The sequence below is a fragment of the Sander lucioperca genome, chromosome 10 (assembly GCF_008315115.2).
Source record: "Sander lucioperca isolate FBNREF2018 chromosome 10, SLUC_FBN_1.2, whole genome shotgun sequence".
Classification (NCBI taxonomy): Eukaryota; Metazoa; Chordata; class Actinopteri; order Perciformes; family Percidae; genus Sander; species Sander lucioperca.
In genome coordinates this window covers 20758589-20780072 of record NC_050182.1, presented here as the reverse complement: position 1 = coordinate 20780072, position 21484 = coordinate 20758589, and the positions used below count along the sequence as shown (strand labels likewise).

Genomic DNA, 21484 nt, shown 5'->3' with positions numbered 1-21484 from the left:
GTATTGAAAAATACTTTGGAAACATTCAAAAAATGTGAATGTTTCCAAAGTATTTTTTTCTGATTTAGAATCACTTCATAAGTAATGAAATGTGAACTGTGGCTGAGATCCAGAAATAATTTATATTTTAATATCGTGACTTTTATTACTGGACGTTTGTTTATTCCTGATTATAGAACAAGTAGATCCGACTAGACAATCTGATTGGTCATCTAGACATTTAGAACATACTCAAATCAGCATGACAGCACACCCAGAGCCATTTGAGCACACCTGGTGCATCACATAAAATATTACTCTGCCATTTCCATTGCAACATTGTAACTTCCAGGGCTGAATCAAAAAAACAGTAACTTTAGCCAACAGTATTCATACAATGGATCGTTTTGTTGTTAATTTTGATTTATATTGCGGACTCAGTTTTGATGAATGGTTGGAAGAGGACGAGAAGTGAATCATTGGATGAAACAACACTTTTGCAACACTCTGGAGTTAACTGTTACTTGAATAGTTTGGATCACATCAGCTGTTTGGATTACATCAGCTGTTGGATCACATGTGCCACTGATGCGTCAATAATGAAGTTCGCAGACGTAATAGTATACGTATAGTAGCTAAATCTATCCATGAAAAAAAATATTTTTTTCAGTAGATATTTTTGTTATAACCAGATTAATTTAGCCAAGCAATTTGGTGTTTATATGTGTGGTAGTTATTACGTTTTGGAAAATTCCACAATTTCTACCAGTACAAAGCTAACGTTAGCTTAAGATGACTGGCTGACTAACGTTAACAGGGAGGGACTACAAATCGTCTCTGTTGATTTTCTTTATTTTGAGAGCAAATTGCCCCACAATATGAATACAGTTTGATTATAACTTGTATTTAGTTGGAAACAGTTGTTGTATAATCGCTTTATTACACGAGAGGGTTTGATTTAGCGTCATATTATCACTTCAGTCATGCTTACGAACCTTGGTGCAAGTGCCTTGGTCCTAGCCGCATCACTGTCGTGCCAATAATTACATTAAATCAAACCCTCTTGTGTAATATTGCTTAATTCAGTCGCGATTAATTATCATGTTTCCAACTTATTTAGAGTAGAGCAGCAGATATTTAAACATGCTGAGAAGGGATTTTATATACTGTATCACCAAAAGTCCAGACTCAACATATAAACACAATCATTATTTATCTTCTTATTGGATATTTCTCTAAACATTAAGCTTTGTTAAATGTAAACCGCCCTTCTCATGTCAGGATTTTAAAATGAACAATTCGAAAATCTTTGAATGTTTCCAAAGCATTTGGTTCTTATTTATAATATGTCGTAAAGCATGAAGTATGAACTATGGCTGATTTTTATTTATTTTTTATCTTATATTAACTTTTTACTCCTCATTCAGTCACATCTAGTTATCATGTTTCCAACGTGTTTAGAAAATGGATTTTATATTCTCTATCACCAAAGGTCCAGACTTAACATTTACACACAAATGTTATGTGTCTTCTTTATTACTGTCCCTCCAACAAAGCTCTGTTAGTGTGATTTATTCATCAATAAATACTCTGCTATCTTTCAACAGGAGGTAAATATAAATAACTTGTTTCCTTCCTGTTGTCTCTCCAGACTGAGTGGCTGTAATCTGTCAGAGAGAAGCTGTGAAGCTCTGTCCTCAGTTCTCAGCTCCCAGTCCTCTAGTCTGAAAGAGCTGGACCTGAGTAACAACAACCTGCAGGATTCAGGAGGGAAGCTGATCTCTGTTGGATTGAAAAGTCCACACTGCACATTGGAGACTCTCAGGTCAGATCAAGTTACTGTTTGTCTTTAATTTGAGATATTTCTATAAACTTTATGCTTCATTTAATTTAAACAGCTCTTCTCATGTCAGTACTAATTTCGGAAAATCTTTGAATGTTTCCAAAGTATTTTGTTTTTATTTATAATCACACGTCATAAAGCATGAAATATGAACTGTGGCTGAGTTCTAGAAATCCTTTATATTTTCATATCATGTGACTTTGATTCCTGATTCAGTCTTGATTAGTTATCTACAACTTGTTTAGAATAAAACAGAAAGGATTTAAACTGAAAAGGGATTTAATATACTAAATATACCAAAAGTCCAGACTCAACATTTAAACACAAATGTTATCTGTCTTGTTTCCTGTCATCTCTCCAGACTGAGTGGCTGTAAGCTGTCAGAGAGAAGCTGTGAAGATCTGTCCTCAGTTCTCAGCTCCCAGTCCTCTAGTCTGAGACAGCTGGACCTGAGTAACAACAACCTGCAGGATTCAGGAGGGAAGCTGATCTCTGTTGGACTGAAAAGTCCACAGTGCACACTAGGGACTCTCAGGTCAGGATTCATTAACCCATTCAACTGATGACCATTTGAAATCTGATTAACTTTAGTTGATAAAACAGCTGACGTGTAGCTTTGTGTCTGCTGATATAATAAACTTCGGCAGTAGTTATTAATTATATAATTATTAATTACTAGACTCAGAGTTACTTTCGATGAGGATTTTTCCTTGTTTACTTTTGTTGTTAAATAATTAAATAGAACAGATGACTTTAAAGATGGATGGATGGATGGATGGATGGATGGACTTTAAAGGTGTATTCTAAATCTGGACCAAAATATACCTGGACAACAAACAAACAAAACAAACACATGGCTTCACGTGTTGACAGAGGGTTCCTGGGTGTTGTTTTGTGTGTTTGCAGTCTGTCAGGCTGTCTGATCTCAGAGGAAGGCTGTTCTTCTCTGGTCTCAGCTCTGAGCTCCAACCCCTCCCATCTGAGAGAGCTGGACCTGAGCTACAATCATCCTGGAGACTCAGGAGTGAAGCTACTGACAGCGGGACTAAAGGATCCTCTCTGGAGACTGGACACTCTCAGGTACAAACACTGATGAATATAAAAAAAGAGATATTTGTGTAGCAAGTTTTAAAGGTGAACATCTCCAGGAACTAAAATGATAACTCCCTTTTGTTAATAATTGATGTAGTTTGGACACATCTCTGTATGTTAAAGGCACTGTCCGTAATTTTAAGAAACATCCTTTTTTTCCCCTCTTTCCCGGGATCAAATTAGTTTCAACTTGAAAGAGAAAGGTCCAGGACAGGTTTAGCCTAGCTTAGCACAAAGCAATGTGCTTTCTACGCTTTAACAAGAGTGTGTGGATGAAGCATTCATTTACTCTTTCGGCAGACTAGTTAGCTAAAGGTTTAAAATGTCAGTTGCCGGTGCTGCATGGATTATGTGATCGATCAGAGATGTACACTGACGTCTGGACCAATTATTCCTTTAAGTTCCTCTTGTGCTGGGAGAGTACCGACTCTAAGTTCAAAAAGTCCCTCAAAACGCTTTTTCCTAGTCCCTGCGGTGCAAACACAATATAGTGTGTGAGAGTGATGTAATGTTGATGTTTCTCTACAGAGAAAGGTCCACTGTTGCACCAAATGCTTGCTCTTGGGGGAATTGTTATGTCTCTGTAAATAATAGTGTGGCAGTGGCAATGGCAGCCGTAATTCTGTACACACTGCATAGCAAGGCCTTCTCTGCTGGCCAAGAGATTGTCAGAATCAGAAAATTAAATTTTTTATAATGAACACTATTTAAACTGAAGTGCCAAGTAGACTTAAAGTGCCCATATTATGAAAAAATCACTTTTTCTGGGATTTGGGGTGTTATGTTGTGTCTCTGGTGCTTCCACACACATACAAACTTTGAAAAAAATCCACCCATACTGTTTAGAGTGAGATACGGTTTCTGAATGTGTCCTGCCTTCAGTCTCTGGGTGAGCTGTTCAAAATCGGCACGGCTTGTGACGTCACAAGCCGAAATGAGCAGGCTAACCGCAACCATTAGCTCGTAACGTTAGCATGCTAACGCTATGGCTAACGCTAGCATGCTAACGCTAGCATGCTACCTCGTTCTCAATAGCAAAGCACTGCTACAACACACACAAGTTCACCATAATCTACAAAAGAACTACTTACATGTGCGCCCTCATTTAGAAGTCTCCCAGCTAATCCTGCCTTGTAACTGACCAAAGTTGTAGAAACAGCCTTTCTTTTACTGTCTATGGAGCTAGCTAGCTGACATGATCTACATCTGAGCTACTGGGCATGTGCAGTGCAATCAAAGATAGTACAGAAGAAGAAGAAGAAAAGAGGTCTCACTCTGTAGCTAAAACAGAGACCAGCTGAAAAGAGGATCTGCAGCAGTGAGAGAGAGCACTGCAGTACAACACGAATATGGTGTTTTTTGAAAATTAAACCATGTAAACCTATTCTGGTACAACCTTAAAATACAATTATGAACCTGAAAATGAGCATAATATGGCTGCTTTAAAACACTAAAGTACTAAAAACAAGAATAGGATTCCGAAGATGTTTTTTGCAGTAGCCTTAAAATGAGTTTAAAATCCCCTAGTGGGATCAAATTGCATAGTTTTAGATCCTGTTGCAGTGTATTTTTTTCTCTCTCTCTCTCTCTCTCTCTCTCTCTCTCTCTCTCTCTCTCGCCAAATTGTTTTTATATTGCAAGCACAAATTAGTGTCATACTGTCTGTTTCAGCAGATGTCATCATTATGTAACATTTAGTCTATGAAAAAGACATTTTATGGACGGTAAACATGTCAAATGTAACGATAGCCTAAACAGTAAAAGGTCAGATCCCAGGGAAGAAGTTTCCAGACTTCCTTTAAAGTCAAGCTGTTTCTCCAGTTGTTAAGTCAGGGTGACGTCGTAAACTTTGTAAAACGTTGTCTAATTCATGAATTCATAATTGTCCAAACGTAATAGGCACACTGTTGGGATTTTAACCCTGTGAATGCTGGATAATGTGTATTAGCTGCTTCAGGGCTCCTATCAGAGCGCACGAGTCACCAGGTGGAGTTCAACTTTTTACTTGGTAGTAAGATGGTGCATTACAGGCAGTCACAAGCTGTACATTGTTGGATTAATGAAGGAAGTTTATCGTCTCTGACTTCTGAGCAGGCAACCGCCGTAATGAAAAGAAACACTGATTGGATTTCTTACTTACGTAATTAGCATACGTAACTAATGTAGCCGTAACTACACACACTGTAACCTACACAGTCTCCATAGCATGAGGAATTCACAACACACACACACACACTGTTATTTGTACTCTATAACATATTTCATTCATTTCCCTCTGTAGGGCTTTTATTTTCATGCAGCTTTGATTGACTAGAGACAGACATCTCCATCCTATAAAACAACAACTTGTAGTTTCAGTAATATTCTCATGACCTGGTCATTATGATATGATAAAGTATGCTAGGAACACATTCTCATACACATCAAATAGCCTATTATAAGAACAGCTGATTTCTGTAGCAGTAAACAGCTTTAGAGGGCAGACGGTTGTTGTGCGCACTCTAAAATAAAATCCTGACTTAGACCTCCTCTATCTGGAAAGTGTCCTGAGATAACTTCTGTTATGATTGTACACTTTAAAGGACATTAAATTTAATTAAATATTTTAATTGATTGACAGCCCAAATATGAATTTAAAATGAGTAAATTCCAACCCTACATTTGATTAGAACGAAGCTGTGTGTGTGAGAGTGATGTAATGCCCCACCACCACCCCTTCTTTCAGGGTGGAGCCTGCTGGAGTCAGATGGTTGACACCAGGTCTGAGGAAGTGTAAGTGTGTTTTTAATTTCATTCATCAAACTGTGACATCTCTCATTCAACCTTTTGATGTCATTATCAAAGTGCTGATAGGTTAATAACTGCAGCTGTGTTGTGTCTCGTTCTCTCCGTCAGATTCCTGTGAACTCACAGTCGACACAAACACAGTGGACAGAAACCTCAAACTGTCTGACAACAACAGGAAGGTGACAGGTGTGAAGGAATATCACTCATATCCTGATCATCCAGAGAGGTTTGACTCCTGGTGGCCTCAGCTGCTGTGTAGAGATGGTCTGACTGGTCGCTGTTACTGGGAGGTTGAGAGGAGAGGAGTGGTTGTTATATCAGTGAGTTACAGAGGAATCAGCAGGAGAGGAGACATCGATGACTGTTTGTTTGGATATAATGATCAGTCCTGGAGTCTGAACTGCTCTGATGATGGTTACTCTGTCTGGCACAATAACATAGAAACATCCATCTCCTCCTCCTCTGTCTCTGGTAGAGTAGCAGTGTATGTGGACTGTCCTGCTGGCTCTCTGTCCTTCTACACAGTCTCCTCTGACTCACTGATCCACCTCTACACCTTCAACACCACATTCACTCAACCTCTTTATCCTGGGTTTGGGTTCTGGTCTCCTGGTGCTTCAGTGTCTCTGTGTTCTGTGTAGGACAGAGAGTCTCCTCCTGTTTCTCACTGCTGATCAGTTGAGTCCGTACAGGATCACACTTACAGAAATATTTCAGGTTATTGTTATGAACTAATGAATGAACTTTGTATAAAATAATTCGGAATGATTGAACAGATTCCTCGTGAACATTGTAAACTTCTTTCAGTTCCAGTCCTTTAAAGATGGAAGCTGTGATCATGAAATTGTATAAATGCCGTTGACTTGTGTCATGTTTTGTTTTGAATTCGGTATTTTTTCACAATAAAAGCATAAAGTTACTGTGATGTGTTTATGGTCTTTCTTTTCAACTTTTACACACGGTAAGTTGTCTCGGTGTCCCAGAGGTCTTCCAAGTGAAGCTGCAGCGTGAGAATCCAATCAGAGCAGTCAAGTACGTAAGTCTTTCACTTTTTCATTTTCATATTGTGTTGAGTTCAGGGAGCAGAGAGTCTGTCTGTTTCCTCTCCACGTTAGTTATCTGCTCTCAGCCAGCTGCTGTAACTTTACTCTCTGCTATTAGTACTTTTACTGCAGTAACATGTCATCAATGTGACAGAAAAGCTGTTTCATTGTGTCTGTTGGAGGTTTGATTCACTCCCACATTAATATGTTTGTGTTGAAGACTTCACTGTTGGTATCAGTGAGGAAAGAAGACAGAGGGGGGATGGATTTCATATTTTAGATAACATGTTCAGCTTGTGTAATGAGTAGCCATTGTCTAAGTCATTAAATCTTTCAGTCAGTAACGGCGCATCAACACAGTAGTCCAAATGTCTTTTTATTGTGAAAATCTGCTCCTGTTGCAGCCCTTCCTGCCTGCTTCCTGACAGGTGGAGCTGTGACTCATTTCAGGGAACCTGTGTCAGAGATTTCTCTCCAGGCGGAGAGCTACACTCTTCTTCATCAACTCTTGGGACTGTTTGAAGACACTGTAAGTTCCTATTTGATTCTTTAACAACACGTTAACTTTCATCTCTTCGGGGTTTGTTTCTGGCTCTGTAATGTTAAATATAATGTTTCTACTTCACTTATTTCCTGAGAAAGTGTGGACGACTCTTGTGTTGGAAGATAAATATACATGTTGGTGATTTACTGGAATCAAACACCTGAGCTTTATTTCCTTTCTCCAGCTGTCAGAAAACAAACTTTTGTCTCCATCAGAGTAAAGTGAGACACAACACAACTCTAATGTTTCTGCTAAACGGTTCGAGGTTCACGGTTCAAGGTTCACGCTGCTGCAGCCGGTCCCCCAGAACAGCATGATCACCGGGAGGGTCCGGTACAGCCTGAACCCTGCAAACAGAGATCCCGTGTGAAGGTGACGTGCTTGATTTTGACTGAACGTCCCAATTTAAGTAACCTCTGATTGGGTCGGTCGGCCCATCTTGGGACCAGGCCGGCTGTTGCCGACTGGCCAAATGCTTAATATTACACAACAATGCATTTGACCTGCCCACATTTAAAAAAAATGGTCCGGCCCCTCTGGCATTTGCCAGAAATGCCAGATGGCCAATCTGCCCCTGGTTGTTTTAACAGCATTCTAATAAAATATTTCATTTTTTAAAATATATTCCTGATTTTGTGACAGAGCTGTTAAATTACTACATTAATATGTGAAATATTATCTCTAATATTGACATGTAATCAACCTTCATGTTTGAACCACATTTAGTACCATACAAGATATTAGCCTGTTGCCTTAACTCACTGGTGATGTCACATTTGGAATTCTATTTTAGGCTCCTCCCCCCATAGTTTATGATCTGTAATGCATGTTCACAGAACAGTGTACTGAAAGTTTATAAGTAGGAGTGGAAAACATAAAATCGATCGAGCTGTGCCGAGCCGGCTACCTTCGATGGAATGCTGCTCATGGACCTCCCCTACACCTTCAGAGGTGAACGAGTTGAGTCACCCCGACGGTCCCCAGAGTTTCCCCCTCTGGGGATAGCAGTTGGTGTGCAATAACCGGGCCGTGGGAAAGCTGTGCTCAACCCGTTCCGGCGCCCCCTCTGACGATGTGGTGTGTTGGCCACACGCTGCATTCCATCTTCGTAGCCAGTCACAGCACATTTTAACATGTGTTAAAACAAAATGCGGTCATTGCAATAACATGTAAAGCTAACTAATCTGAGTCAGAAAACCAACCTGGTTTCGAAGCTTTGTCCATTATTTTACAGTCTATGCACAGACTGAAAAATAATGGACTAGGCTTTCGGGTCAGAAAAGTGAAGCCAATGCAGAAGTGCCTTAAAAACGGCATTCTATCTCATTTCCAGCAGGGGGCGACTCCACTGGTTGCCAAAAGAAGTCTGTTTCTATAGAAATCTATGGGAAAATGTCCCTTCTTCTCACTTGATTTTAAATATTACTGTTGTTTTTTTCTTAACTGCTTTTTTAATATTTCATGTAAATCCCTTTGAATTGCCTTGTTGCTAAAATGTGCTATATAAATAAAGCTGCCTTGCCTATACTTATTTTTGAGGTCAAACGTGGCTGCATGCTTCATAGAGTACCGTGAACCAGTTGTCTAAGTGACTGGACTTGACGTGTAAGAAAAAGGAAAAATGTTCCTAAATAAAAAATAAAAGTTTATAAATTATAATTTTAAATGTTCATTTTAAGGTTTATATGGACTTTGACACTTGATGAATGAAAATGAAGAAAACAATGTTTCTAAATAAAAGAAACAATGTTCTTACATAATAAAAAATGTTCCTGCATAAATCTTCCTAAATAAACATTTTTAAGTTATTCACTTTTAAGTTCATATGTGTTTTTCTTATGCTTTTTATATATACACTTTTTGGGAAAAACATTACCCTAGATGGGTGAGGAATCATATATGGCTACTTCATTGACCTTGATTTGCAACACAAAAATGAAATTTTTTTACAAAGAGTCACAAATGTTTAAAAGTCATGTGATATCCTCCAATAACAATCTAGGGTTGAAATTCTGAATTTCCAAGTATTTCAATGATAATTATAACCCTATAAAAAGGTTTAAAGGTACAATTTGTAACATTTCTGCATTAAAACGTCTAAAGACGACTATTCCTATGTTATATGTTTTGTTGAGTTGTGTACTTACACTACCCCAAATGTTTCCAACAATTTTTAAACCCAGAGAAATCTGTAATTTTTTTTCTGATATGGGACGTTTTGTTTAGTTGCCTGTCAGTTGCGTCATTTCGCTTTTGACCCCTCTAGTTACTCTAGCTTCCGTCAAAACACCGGAACCCAGATGCTACGTTCGAGAGTAATTGTAAATCATACAATGTCCCTGAAAGAGTTATACTCAGTAAACGTATTACTGTTTTTTTCTTCCACACTGCATCATTTTATCATTGTTCCTATGGCACTTTTTAACACAGCAATACTACCTTATTTATTGATACATATTAATATCGATCGATCCAGCTTAGCATTACTACAATGGTTACAACAACGTGCTGGTTGACAGTAGCTAATGCTGATGCTTGGTGGGCAGAGATGGGGACTCGAGTCTGAGACTCGGACTCGAGTCACACTTAAGTCGCACTAATAGCTGACTTCAGACTTGACTCGGACTCAACCCAAAAGACTTCAGACTTGACTTGCGACTCGACCCAAAAGACTTCAGACTTGACTCGGACTCGAGCTTCAAGACTCGTCAACAACCTGTTTTCATACAATCATTGCTTTTTAAATCTAAATGTATTAATGTATTTCTATTTTCTTTTATTGGCGCATATACGGAGAAACGTATGACGAGCTGTACGTCCCCTGCCCTTTGCCATAATGTGCAACGTAACGCATGCGCCTATGTGCGCGCACATATCAAAAAATGCATTGTAGATGGCGACACCAAGTCCTCCTGGAGTTGTGCCTTTTGTCATTAGTTTTGCTTTCAATAACTTGGTAAACAGTGGCAGTAAGCGAGCAGCTACATGCAAGGTGTGTGGCACCAAGATAAATGATGCCGGATCAACAACGTCGGACTTCATCAGGCGTCTCAAAACACATCCAAATAGGTCAGTCACTCACACACTAATGTGAAAGAGACGTTACATTTAGCATATATTGTCACAGGTAACAAGCTAACCATCGCAAAGTGTTGTGCTAATGCTGGGAACAGGCAAATAGTATCTTTATAGTTAGTAGTCGCTGAGGCTAAGAAATCCATGGCGCACAGGAGGTGGGACGCACAGATCCAGAACAAACGCTGTGTTGGGTGGGCAAACTCAGGTGATGCGTAATTGATCCCGTGGATGATTTGTAAGCTATTAAGTGAACAAGGTGTACCCGGTCCACCAAACACTGGGCTGTCTTGACTGTCTTAATTCTGCACATATTTCTGTTACAGTACCCCTATTTACTATTTCATTATTTCATCCATGCGTGGCGCAGCGGATCCGTGCGCACACGTGCGGTACCTTTTCTCTGAAGAGGGTTATCTCACGGCGACCATAGTCCAGCTGGGCACTTGTCTGATGTAAGAAAGGATGCCCCAGGATAACCTCGGTGTTCTCTGCTGTGTCGGCCATAATAAAGTTCACATTGGTAACTCTGCTCCCAACTTGTACTGGTAGGTTGACCTCCCCCAGCACTGCCAGACCATCGGGACCGATGCCCTGCAGGACCTGTGCACAGCAAAATCAGCAGAGTTGATTCAACACCAATAGAGCTAAATTCAACACTTTTAAAGTGTGTATATTGGTCCATACTATTTTGAGTTAAAACTACACTTTTAAAAGTGTTAAATGCTCAACAGTGTGATAGAGTTGCAGCGACTCTCTCAATAGTTGAAATTTAACACCTGTCAACACAGGGCAGTGTTGAATTTACACAACACTAGTGTGCAGTGTAAAAATTTAACACTATTTGTATATTCTGTTTTATCACCGACTAGAGTTGCTGCTATATAACACTATAGAGGATTTAAAATCAAACTCTGTATTTTACTCTTGTAGAGTTGATTTATATTTAAAAAAAAAAACACTGTAGGGAGTTATAATCCCTAATGCTATACATGGCACAATTTTACTTTTGAATTCAGCATATTCCTAGTACTTAACGAAGAAGGAAAACATCAATACAAAAATTTGTTCAAATAAATCTTGTATTTTCAAGTCCACCACAAACAGTATTTGCTTAACAGTAACATTTCTTAATTGGCAGCCTCAATAGCACAGGTCACATAAAACAATAGCACAGGTCACACAACATGGCAATGTGGCACAATGTATATTTTTTCATCCATCTCATTAGAGAACTGTTTATCATATGGTCTATAATAAATCAACTCATCAATAGAAATAACAGTAGTCTTTTTTCAGGAAACAGATTTGAATAGCTTGTGATGATCATTAATTAAATGCTTCAGATAATATGTCATACCGTTAGTAACAACTGGTGAAAACACTATATTCACGATTTGAAGCAAGAGGAGGAGCAGGTTCCAATAACTGTTATTTCTTTCAACTAGATCACCAAAAATGAGAGGAGCGTTTCGCACAAGGCACCATGACTGAATAGCATTCAATCCAAGATCTTTGCCCTCATCCATTTTCAACCCACTTGGCCTGTTTCTTCTCTCAGTATAACCATAGTTAAAACTTTGAATTCTCTGACAGTGATTCCAAAGATAAAAGTTTCTCCTTGACAAGGTATTGAAAGACAAGTTTCAGTTCGTACTGCACTACACCTTCAAGCAAGTCATGCATGATGTCAACTGCATAGTTGTCAGAGGTGTGAAAAAAACGCAATGTATTGAGCAAGCATGTCTTCTTGACACCAAATGTTGTCCCCAACATAGGATTTTCGTGTAGAGCTGAACAATGTTCTGCATGGATTTCTTTTGTACGAAAAATCAAGCCAGGGTGATCTTCAGTGAAGACACATTGAAACTGTTCCTTAGTGGTTAAACAAAATCTACAACAATATGTTGCAGCGAAAGACTCAACATAACCAAACAGCCCGTGTAAACCAAGGTTATCACCAGTTACTTAAATAACAGACCCTAGCAATAGTGAGTCAGAGAAAGGCACTTCTATTCCTTCATTTTCTAGTTTTTTTAACATCATCAATGAGAGGCTTCAGTATTTCATCAAATCCATACTTTTTCAGGTCTTGTGAGTGAAAAAGTGCCACAACATGAATATTCATCAACACAGAATTGCATTTTGGCGGCAGGTTCCGCAATATAAAGTAAATACAACCAAGTTTGTGTATCCCCTTCTTCGATCCTAAGGGATTTGCGGTCTCGAAATCATCATAATACAGTTGAATCTGTAAAGCATGTTTTTGCTGGCCAAACAATTCATTTTTTTTCAAGTATGAACCATCATATATATATCTTTAAAAATACCTTCTTCCTCTTGTTTGGCCTGCAAAAAACTTTCACATATTTCACTATTTTTGAACATAGACTTCAGGGTTCCTAAGATGGGTACATACACAAACTTATCTGTTACAGGGATCTGATTGTAAACTCCTGTTGTTCGATCTCTACGTACATCAAATCGCACCCCAAGAACATACTCAACAGGTTCAACGATTTCCCACTTTTCCTTGAAGAACTTCTGTCGTTTGGCTCCTGTATTTAAGACTGAGAAAGGATTTTGTAGTTGTTCAAAACTGTCTAGCTTTTTTTCAAAGTCTGTTCCTTGAATCTCTGAAGTACAGTTGAGAACTGCGTCTCTCGCTTGACTGTGAATATCATTTACAAGTTCTTCCATTGACCCTACCATTGCTTTGATGCTTTGATGCATTGATAGTGCTCTCAGCAACACCTGATGATTGCAACTGTGCTACAACAGAACCACACATGTTTACCAAATGATGCTTGTCAACAGAGACCTTGTTGGTTACTGGAATGTCTGTACAGACTGCATTAGAAGTTGAAGGCTCATCTATTATTTGAGTGTCCATATTGTTAACAGTATTTGTTGAAACAGTGTCCCGGTGCAAACGAATAAGGTGTTTCTTGAACCCTGAATAAGTGCAAATTAATGAAGAACATCCTGGCTGTCCACATTTCAAACGCAATGTCTTTCCTGGATATAAACCATGGTAAAATCTCAAATGCTGACAAAGCAACGAAGAACTTCTGTGGTGTAACTTGCAGATAAAACAAATCAACATATTTGCATCCAAGGATGTGTGTCACCTCAGATACTTGTGTTCAGCAGTCTTGCTCTGAGCTCCTTCACACGGGGACTTTCCTTGGTACTTCCCACATCAATGTTGAACACAGTGGTTTGGATGAATGTGTAGAAGCTGTTAAGGGATTCTTGGTAGTTAACACTGAAGACGAAGTGGGCCTTGAAGAGTTCATCGAAAGCTGCCAGGGATGTCTGAGCCTTGCAAGGGATGGCCTTATGGTCAACAATGATATAGAATCTTTGGAGGTTGCTCTTCTGTTCACCGACACACAGGAGGATGGGCTGTCCTGGTTCCAAACTCTCAAGGAAGATCTCAACACTGGCGCCAATCTGGAAAAAAACAGAACCATGAGGAACCATTTTAATGGCCCACGACATTACTAAAACGTATGCGCCTCTTCACAAAAAGTGGCATTGTGAAAAGAACTAAATTAAAAAGCATATTAAAACATTGCATACCCTCAAATATCTCACAACATGTTTGACTGCTTGATGTGAGCTAATTTTAGGACTCTTCTTGGGTCCTTTTGCAGTAGGGGGAAGTAGGTGAACCAGCAGTAGGATGCTTGACAGGTCAATGTCCCAGCCTAGGGGGAAAGCAGAAGAAAGTAGAAGATTGTAAGAAAGACTTACATGTGAAAATAAATATATCCACATTATGCTACATACAAGTTTCGAAATCAGGCAAGTAAATTAATGTTTTAAAAGGATAATGAGCAATGCTTACCAGACACATCTGAGGATTGATGCCCAGACAAGAGGTCCTCAACATACTCATTACAATTCTTGCAGTGTGCCAGGATCCTGGGTTTGAAGTAAGTGAGCCATTTTGCCAAGAATCTGGCAGAAACCTCCTCTCCAAACATCATGGTAAAGTCTTGGTCAATCTACAGAAGAAACTCCTTAAGTCATTGCAACCATCCACACATTTTCAGTATTTTTATGCTAGTGTAACTGAAAGTGTAAACCTTAAATACACATTGTTCACATTAAAAATAAATAAATTAGGCCTAAACCATATGCATTTCTTTTTTATTACCAAGCCAGGTGTATCAAGAAAACGTGGGAAAACATCCAGGACTGTTGAGGAGTTTTGCTGGTCTTGAACTAGTGTCTGATGGTATTGAAATGTTGCCCTCATTTTCTCTTTGACAACCGATTCATCGGTTGTATGCTTCAATATTGAAATTACCTCGCGGCATTCCTCGCCAAACAGTTGCTTGTCAGTTAGGAGAAAATCCCTCTTGCTCTTCGGACCATCTTTATAGGTTGTGGTGGTTGAGCATCTCCGGGACTGAAATGCAGTGGTGCGCTGGACTGTCTTTATCCTCAAGACCAAATAACCAGATCCACTGTCAGCATCATAGAAGTGCTCCTGTAAAATTCGAGAAGAATAAAACTGATACATGAACATAACTGATGGGTCAATACAAGTAAAATTCAGAATAACCTCCCTGCATAAATTGTAATATAAGCCATTCATTTACAAACTTACATATCCATTTTTTGAGTAAGGATCACTGAGGTAAGGAAATAGGGTGATGATGCCAAAAGCGTATTTTGTTCGCACATAGGTTGGTGGGATCCTCCTTTAAAAGTAGAAAAACATTCTTTTTCAAGCTTTAAAATTGTATACAAGTATAGAAATTAGCTTTTGTGTCAAATAATCAAAGCATCTTAAATGTCAAACTAAAATAGGAATTATTTTTATTATTAATAAAGCAAAAAAAAAAACTAAGTCATCTCTAAAGTAAACCTCATTAATGCAAACAAATGATTTGTGTTATCATGATAACTATTAGTCTTTTTGTTTACAATTCCCTTTGCTTCTTTCACACTGATCATACATTTGCACGTTTTTTTTCAGGGATGTGTTCCCATTGGCTAATTAATCAGTCCCTCCAGAAAAATGTGATTATGCAATCGCAGAAATCAATGCATAATCAGCCAAAGTCCGCATACTTATGCGGGGGCCGCATTTTTTAAAATACGCCACACTTTCGCCCCATAAATTTCATAATCCCCGCATTTTTGTTGCAAAAAAGTCACATATATCTTAGCAGAAAGTTGAAAAATGTTGCGTTTACTTCACACAAGAGCAGCCATTTTCCCCTGTTGCAATGGGAACGTTATGAAGTGACGTAATTTAAAAAAATAGGTGTTGGGGGAATCACTTTTTTTTCTCTTTTTCATCAAACCGCAGTTTTTTCATCGCATAAAATTGCATAAATATCCCGCATATTCCATTGTATTTTTTAAGAAAATGTGCCGCATAATGGGTAAAGGATATATAAAGGATTTTGCCTGCAACAATCACAAAAAAACTCTGCTTTTTTCTGGAGGGACTGATTAATTTATATAACTTAATTGCTTCAATAGTTTTGCTCCAGAGATTACTTTTTTGCTCCAGTACCAAATTTTGTTTAATTATTCTGCCACAAATTTGTTTGCATAAGCCCATAGGAGACCACAATAATTAAATAGCTTTTAATAATGGAACAGGGTTCTTTAACAAGTGCACATCTTATTCTATAAAAAATTATTTGTTGATTTCAGATGGGCACCAGTGAACATAAAACGCTTACCCATGAACTTCAATCATGTCAGCCACCAGTAGGTTTATCATATGTCGCCGTGTACCATCCGTCAGTGTCTTCGTTTTGCCATATTCATGCAACACTTTTTCTCCCCCTGGCTTGGACTGAAGAATATCTCTCACCATCTAAAAATAAAAAGAATCAGACAATAAGTTATCATGTTAACCTTTACTGCAACAAGACCACAGCTGGTCTGCACAATTTCTTTGTGTTTCAGTTTTATTAACTAATTTCATACATTTAAAAAACGTTATTAGCTATATACCGCTTCTGCTGATTCCCGATCGGCATGGGTCCTTTTCACTCCACTATCTTTCTCAAGAATTATTGTTGCATCAGATGGCACAGAGGATAAGGTGTCCGACACATTCAACTCAAAAGAACTTTCTGCTAGATCTTGTTGAAGCACAACTGCAAGACAGTTAAAAGAAATACACAAACAAATTGGTTAAACCTTCATGTCTCTACAATACTCATCAGTAAAACAGTACATACAGTTCATGATCCTCATTTTTCCCTAACAGAGCTAAGTCTTACCTGTAGACTTTTCTGTCGACACATTGATGGTAAGGTCCCCTGCTTGTAAAAGTTCCTCAAACACATCTGCATCCACCTCTGTCCCTGATTTATCTGTCAAGTGCAACTCTGTCTGTACAGGAAGACCTAATTTTCCTATTACTGAGAGAATATCAGATTTAGAAAAAATGGTCCTTTGTAAACTTATATTGACACTTTTATTATTGTAATCTCTGAGCAGTGTGCAGAATACTTTATATAAATGTTAAATTAATATTAAAATCACATTATAACATTAACTGACATTCAAGCAAATAATTACAAATAATTCACTCCAAACAGATACGGCTGTGTAATAAAAAAGTAATACCAACCTTTCTGAATAAATGTATTGTAGTCTTCATAGCCTTCTTCGGTCTCTGCCACCTTCACATACTTCTGACTTGAACCAAATCTCACCTTGACCAACATTTTGTCCTACAAAGAAAACAACGTACATTCATGAAAAGTCTACAACTTTTTTTAAAGTCATGTTTTGTTTTTCCCTTGCCTTTACTATAGCACCTGGCGCCAACAGTGTCTGACTAAATCAAATTAATTTGCTTCATGCTTATGTGACATCTAATATTTTAAGTCACTTAAGCCACTTTCATACTCAAAAAAATGTCCAGAGAATCTGACCTGGAGAATGCGTGGCCCTTGAGTGTAGGGCCACGTGTTGACATATTGCGGGTAATTTGGGAGAGTGGCAGCGCCTTGACTTCTGCGACGATTGCATTGAGCGCCCGTGTTGAAGGGTTCATCCTATCATTCTGCCTTGTATTATTTTAATCAAAAAACACCTCTCCCATCGTTAACTTAAAAGAGCCTGAGTGGCACAGTCGAGACCATCTATTTAACGTTTTGTGTCGGCCAGAACAACAAGCGTGCAAATATCTTCATATCTACGGTGGCTCTGAAGTGCAAATCACAACAGCAATAAGAAAAACGCGACGGCAAATATGAAAACACGACAGCGAATATGAAAACACGACGGCAAATAGGAAAACACGACGGCAAATAGGAAAACACGACGGCAAATATGAAAACACGACGGCAAATAGGAAAACACGACGGCAAATATGAAAACACGACGGCAAATAGGAAAACACGACGGCAAATATGAAAACACGACGGCAAATAGGAAAACACGACGGCAAATAGGAAAACACTACAGCAAATAGGAAAACACGACAGCAAATAGGAAAACACGACGGCAAATATGAAAACACGACGGCAAATAGGAAAACACGACGGCAAATAGGAAAACACGACAGCAAATATGAAAACACGACAGCAAATATGAAAACACGACGGCAAATAGGAAAACACGACAGCAAATATGAAAACACGACAGCAAATAGGAAAACACTTCAATAAATCACAAAACACAACGGCATTAACTTCTACCGGAAAAGGTAGGGCCTATCTAGCAGTGGACGGACCCTCCTGATTGGACAGACGCACTGTCTGTCTTTCGAGCTCCCAAATCACCCACAATCCTATGCGCACGGCTTTGCCGGCTCGTTAAAAAAACAACAACAATGGCGGACCTAAGTGGGAGTTGGAGCGGCATCGCTGATGGCACAATTAACATTTAAATGTAAGTATATTTAGTGTTTGCTGTACATTTGTTATCACCGTTAATGTGTTACATCAATGTCAAGTGTTACGCATTAATGCTGGTACAAATTGCTATTATAATTAGGTAGATACACAAGAGCTAACGTTAAGCTAACTGAACCTATCATTTAACATTAGGCTGTTAGCTAGCTAGCTGTGTTGCTGTCTTTTATGCCATTTGTGTTCATAAAGTTTAATGTCCGGTGGCATTTTCATCTCTTTTTGTAAGCCATTACTGTATATGCGTAATGTTAGCAGAGATTTAGAAATTGGTTTGTTTATCAGTTGTAGCTGCAGGATTGGAGGTAAAGCTGCAACTTGTTAACTTCACTAGCAACGTTAAATGAAAGCTAAAATGTATGAGTAGTTTCCCATGTAACAAGTATAACATTCCGTTATAGCATTTATAATGGTAAAGATCTTTTTCTTGTGTTTGCTGTCTTTTAACAGGGACTAAGGAACAAATGGAGGCTGCACTACAACGCTGAAGTTGGCATCCGATTCGCAGCTTCCGATTCGGCAGTTAAGGGGAAATTTAAGGGGAACTTAAAACTGTCCGATTCAGCAGGGAAACATAATTTACATTGCTAAGTGACTGATCCTCCGTTTTTTGAACCTCTTACTGTATTGAATGAGTGTTAGTCATTAAGGTAAATTATTAATTATGTCTAAAACACACTTTTAGATTTGTGAAAGCTTTATTGTCTTTATGAGAACACAATAAAGGGAGATTTCACCGTTTTTCTAAACTTGTCAAATCAGGACTAAATTATCCCAGAGAGTCTAAGGAGTCTTAAAAACACAGTTTGAGATTTGTGAAAGCTTTATTCTATTTGTGAAAATGCAATAAAGGGAGATTTTACTGTATTTTTCACATATAGACTACATTGGACCAGGTCCAGATCCAAAACCACAATACTTAAGACTTGTCAAATCAGGACTAAATTATCCCAGAGAGGCTAAATAAACTGTTTTATTTTATTGCCACCGCATGGCCTTTGCTAATTGACATTCAACGTACAAGTCCACGTCTCTCCATGTCATTTCTTATATCCATGAGCAGGTCTTCCTTCTCACTTCAAAAGAAAAGTAGAAAAAGTTATTTTTACCTTTTGGAAATCAATCCAAATATCGTCATAGATTTGCCAGTGGTTTAATTTACTCTTCAAATCCTTCTCCTTCAACATAAGTGTTGTTTACTCACCTTTCCTCAGAAAAAGAGGCAGGACTGAGTATTTATTAAGATTTTTTTTAATTCATACTTCATAGGCCATTGTCTCAGGTGAGGAGCAACCCCACTTCTGGGGAACGCTGGGTCCCGATCTTCTTTGATGATGAAACCCAGCTGGACAGGATTGTGAAATACCTGTCAAACTTCCTTGACAGCTGTGACACACTCTCTGATAAAGTGTGCACCATGGTGTCTTCTGACAGGATCAAATACATCCTAAATGTGTTGCTGTCAGAGATAGGTCCACAGCAGTTCCACATTATATTCATGAAGACATTTTTTTCTATGACTTAAAGTGGCTATATGTAACTTTCAGTTTGTGTTGATTCTAGCGGCCACTTTGGACAAAAGTGGTAGTATTTTCACCACACCTGCTGTCGTAAAGGTCTTTTCTTTACGGTGCTGTATTGCCCACTGTAGATTACCAAGTTTGCGTTACCGTGTTTACACAAGTACAGGGGAAGACCTGCTCATGGATATAATAAATGACATGGAGAGAGTGAGTTAATTCTTGTCCAGTTTTGACAAGTTTAGGTATTGTGGTTTTGGATGTGGACTTGGTCCAATGTGGTCTACATATGCAAAAAACAGTAAAATCTCCCTTTATGGCATTTTCACAAATAGAATAAAGCTTTCACAAATCCCAAATTGTGTTTTTAAGACTCCTTAGCCTCTCTGGGATAATGTAGTCCAGATTTGACAGGTCTAGGTGGATCTAGACCTAGTCTAGTGTGGTTTATATGTGAAAAAAAACTTATTTTCTCATAAAGACAATAAAGCGTTCACAAATCTAAAAGTGTGTTTTAGACATAATTATAAATTTACCTTAATGACTAACACTCATTCAATACAGTAAGAGGTTAAAAAAACAGTTTTAAGTTCCCCTTAACTGCCAAATCAGAAGCTGCGAATCGGATGCCAACTTCAGCGTCGTGGCTGCACTAGCGTCACCAGAAGGGAGAGATGAGGAGGAGAGGGAAAGCAAAAGACAAGCAGGGAGACAGAGGCCAAAAAGAGATGTTGAATAGATTATTTGCTATATTAGAGATTGCCATTCAAAAAATAAATGCATTAAATTAACTAGTTTGTCTGTGTCTTTTAAGTTTTTGGGTGTGTATATAATATAAACTGTTTTTCAATGTTTATTTTTCCATCAAATTATGACCTGGACACAGGAAACTTCTGAGTAATTATATTCAGATGCTACCTGTTTTAATAACTAGTTAGGTATACAAGCTCTAAAAAGACATTAATGAAACATGTATCTTTATTATAACATTTATTCAAACATTACTATATACTGTACACAAGTATATTCAACATGAAGCGGCGATCAGACTCAGCTCCCGATGATGGTGTTGCTTCCGGACTGCAGACAGAAGGAGAAAGATTAGGTTAGTCCAGTAGTTATCCAACCTGTCCTGGTAAGTTTAGAATTGTATCACAAGTATATTTAAGCATACTGAAACATGAAGGTACTTCATGTAACTGTGTAGTGGTGTAGTTTCTTCATCATGGTCTTGACAACTGTTGACCATTTAACACACTTACACCTACCTTTACTGTGTTAGTGGGTGTTTATCAATGGAGGTATTATGACTTTTCATATGTTGGTTGTAGCCTTGTAGCTTGTGTGTTTACAGTACTATTTACCCTTTCTCACTTGCAGTTTAATGCATATCATACTGCCTGTGGTAGCTCATTAGCTGGTAGCGTTTACCTTGTAGTTGCTGCTCATATTTTGCACTGCATTTGTCTGAAAGCTAGAAGCTACTGGACAATGAGCTAATGTTGCATACATGCAGTAAACTACAAGCTAATGTAAACGGTTAGCTACTGCAATTCTCCTTACCGGTAAGTGTTATGACTACTGTACAAACATGAACTCCCACGAGTTTTTAATTTATTGACATGGGATAAATAAGACAAAACGACTATTGCTTACATTAAAGCCTATCGGTGTCGGTAACGTTACCTACCTTTGCACGT

General features: G+C 38.4%; 1 protein-coding gene and 2 long non-coding RNA genes across 4 annotated transcripts; 2 read left to right on the top strand and 1 right to left on the bottom strand.

Annotated features, from left to right (window-relative positions):
• The first annotated feature begins 1622 nt into the window (after window positions 1-1622).
• Window positions 1623-5679, top strand: LOC118496184. Its single transcript, XR_004898672.1, has 3 exons — window positions 1623-1804; window positions 2729-2902; window positions 5640-5679. It is a non-coding gene; the product is annotated as an uncharacterized LOC118496184 (long non-coding RNA).
• A 503-nt stretch (window positions 5680-6182) lies between these two features.
• LOC116066586 lies at window positions 6183-15636 on the top strand. The gene is made up of 3 exons (XR_004108991.2): window positions 6183-6578; window positions 13736-13746; window positions 15627-15636. It is a non-coding gene; the product is annotated as an uncharacterized LOC116066586 (long non-coding RNA).
• LOC116066575 lies at window positions 11757-17101 on the bottom strand. Of its 2 annotated transcripts, XM_031322732.1 has the most exons (9): window positions 16977-17101; window positions 16624-16764; window positions 16352-16497; window positions 16075-16211; window positions 14985-15078; window positions 14529-14864; window positions 14217-14376; window positions 13949-14076; window positions 11757-13819 (listed from the first exon to the last, which is right to left on the bottom strand). In XM_031322732.1, the coding sequence occupies exons 1-9, from the start codon at window positions 17071-17073 to the stop codon at window positions 13496-13498; spliced, it is 1563 nt and encodes a 520-aa protein (XP_031178592.1). In that variant the 5' UTR covers window positions 17074-17101; the 3' UTR covers window positions 11757-13495. The 2 variants fall into 2 exon arrangements, with proteins under 2 accessions (XP_031178592.1, XP_031178593.1); XM_031322733.1 differs by lacking the exon at window positions 16624-16764.
• Window positions 17102-21484: the final 4383 nt, after the last annotated feature.

Coding starts and splice junctions, on each gene's coding strand:
- LOC116066575 (XM_031322732.1), bottom strand. CDS start 17,073: ATGTTGGTCAAGGTGAGATTTGGTTCAAGTCAGAAGTATGTGAAGGTG. Junction 14,865..14,984: donor CTTACTCAAAAAATGGATAT/GTAAGTTTGTAA, acceptor CGAATTTTACAG/GAGCACTTCTATGATGCTGA. Junction 14,077..14,216: donor TCAATCCTCAGATGTGTCTG/GTAAGCATTGCT, acceptor CTTTCCCCCTAG/GCTGGGACATTGACCTGTCA.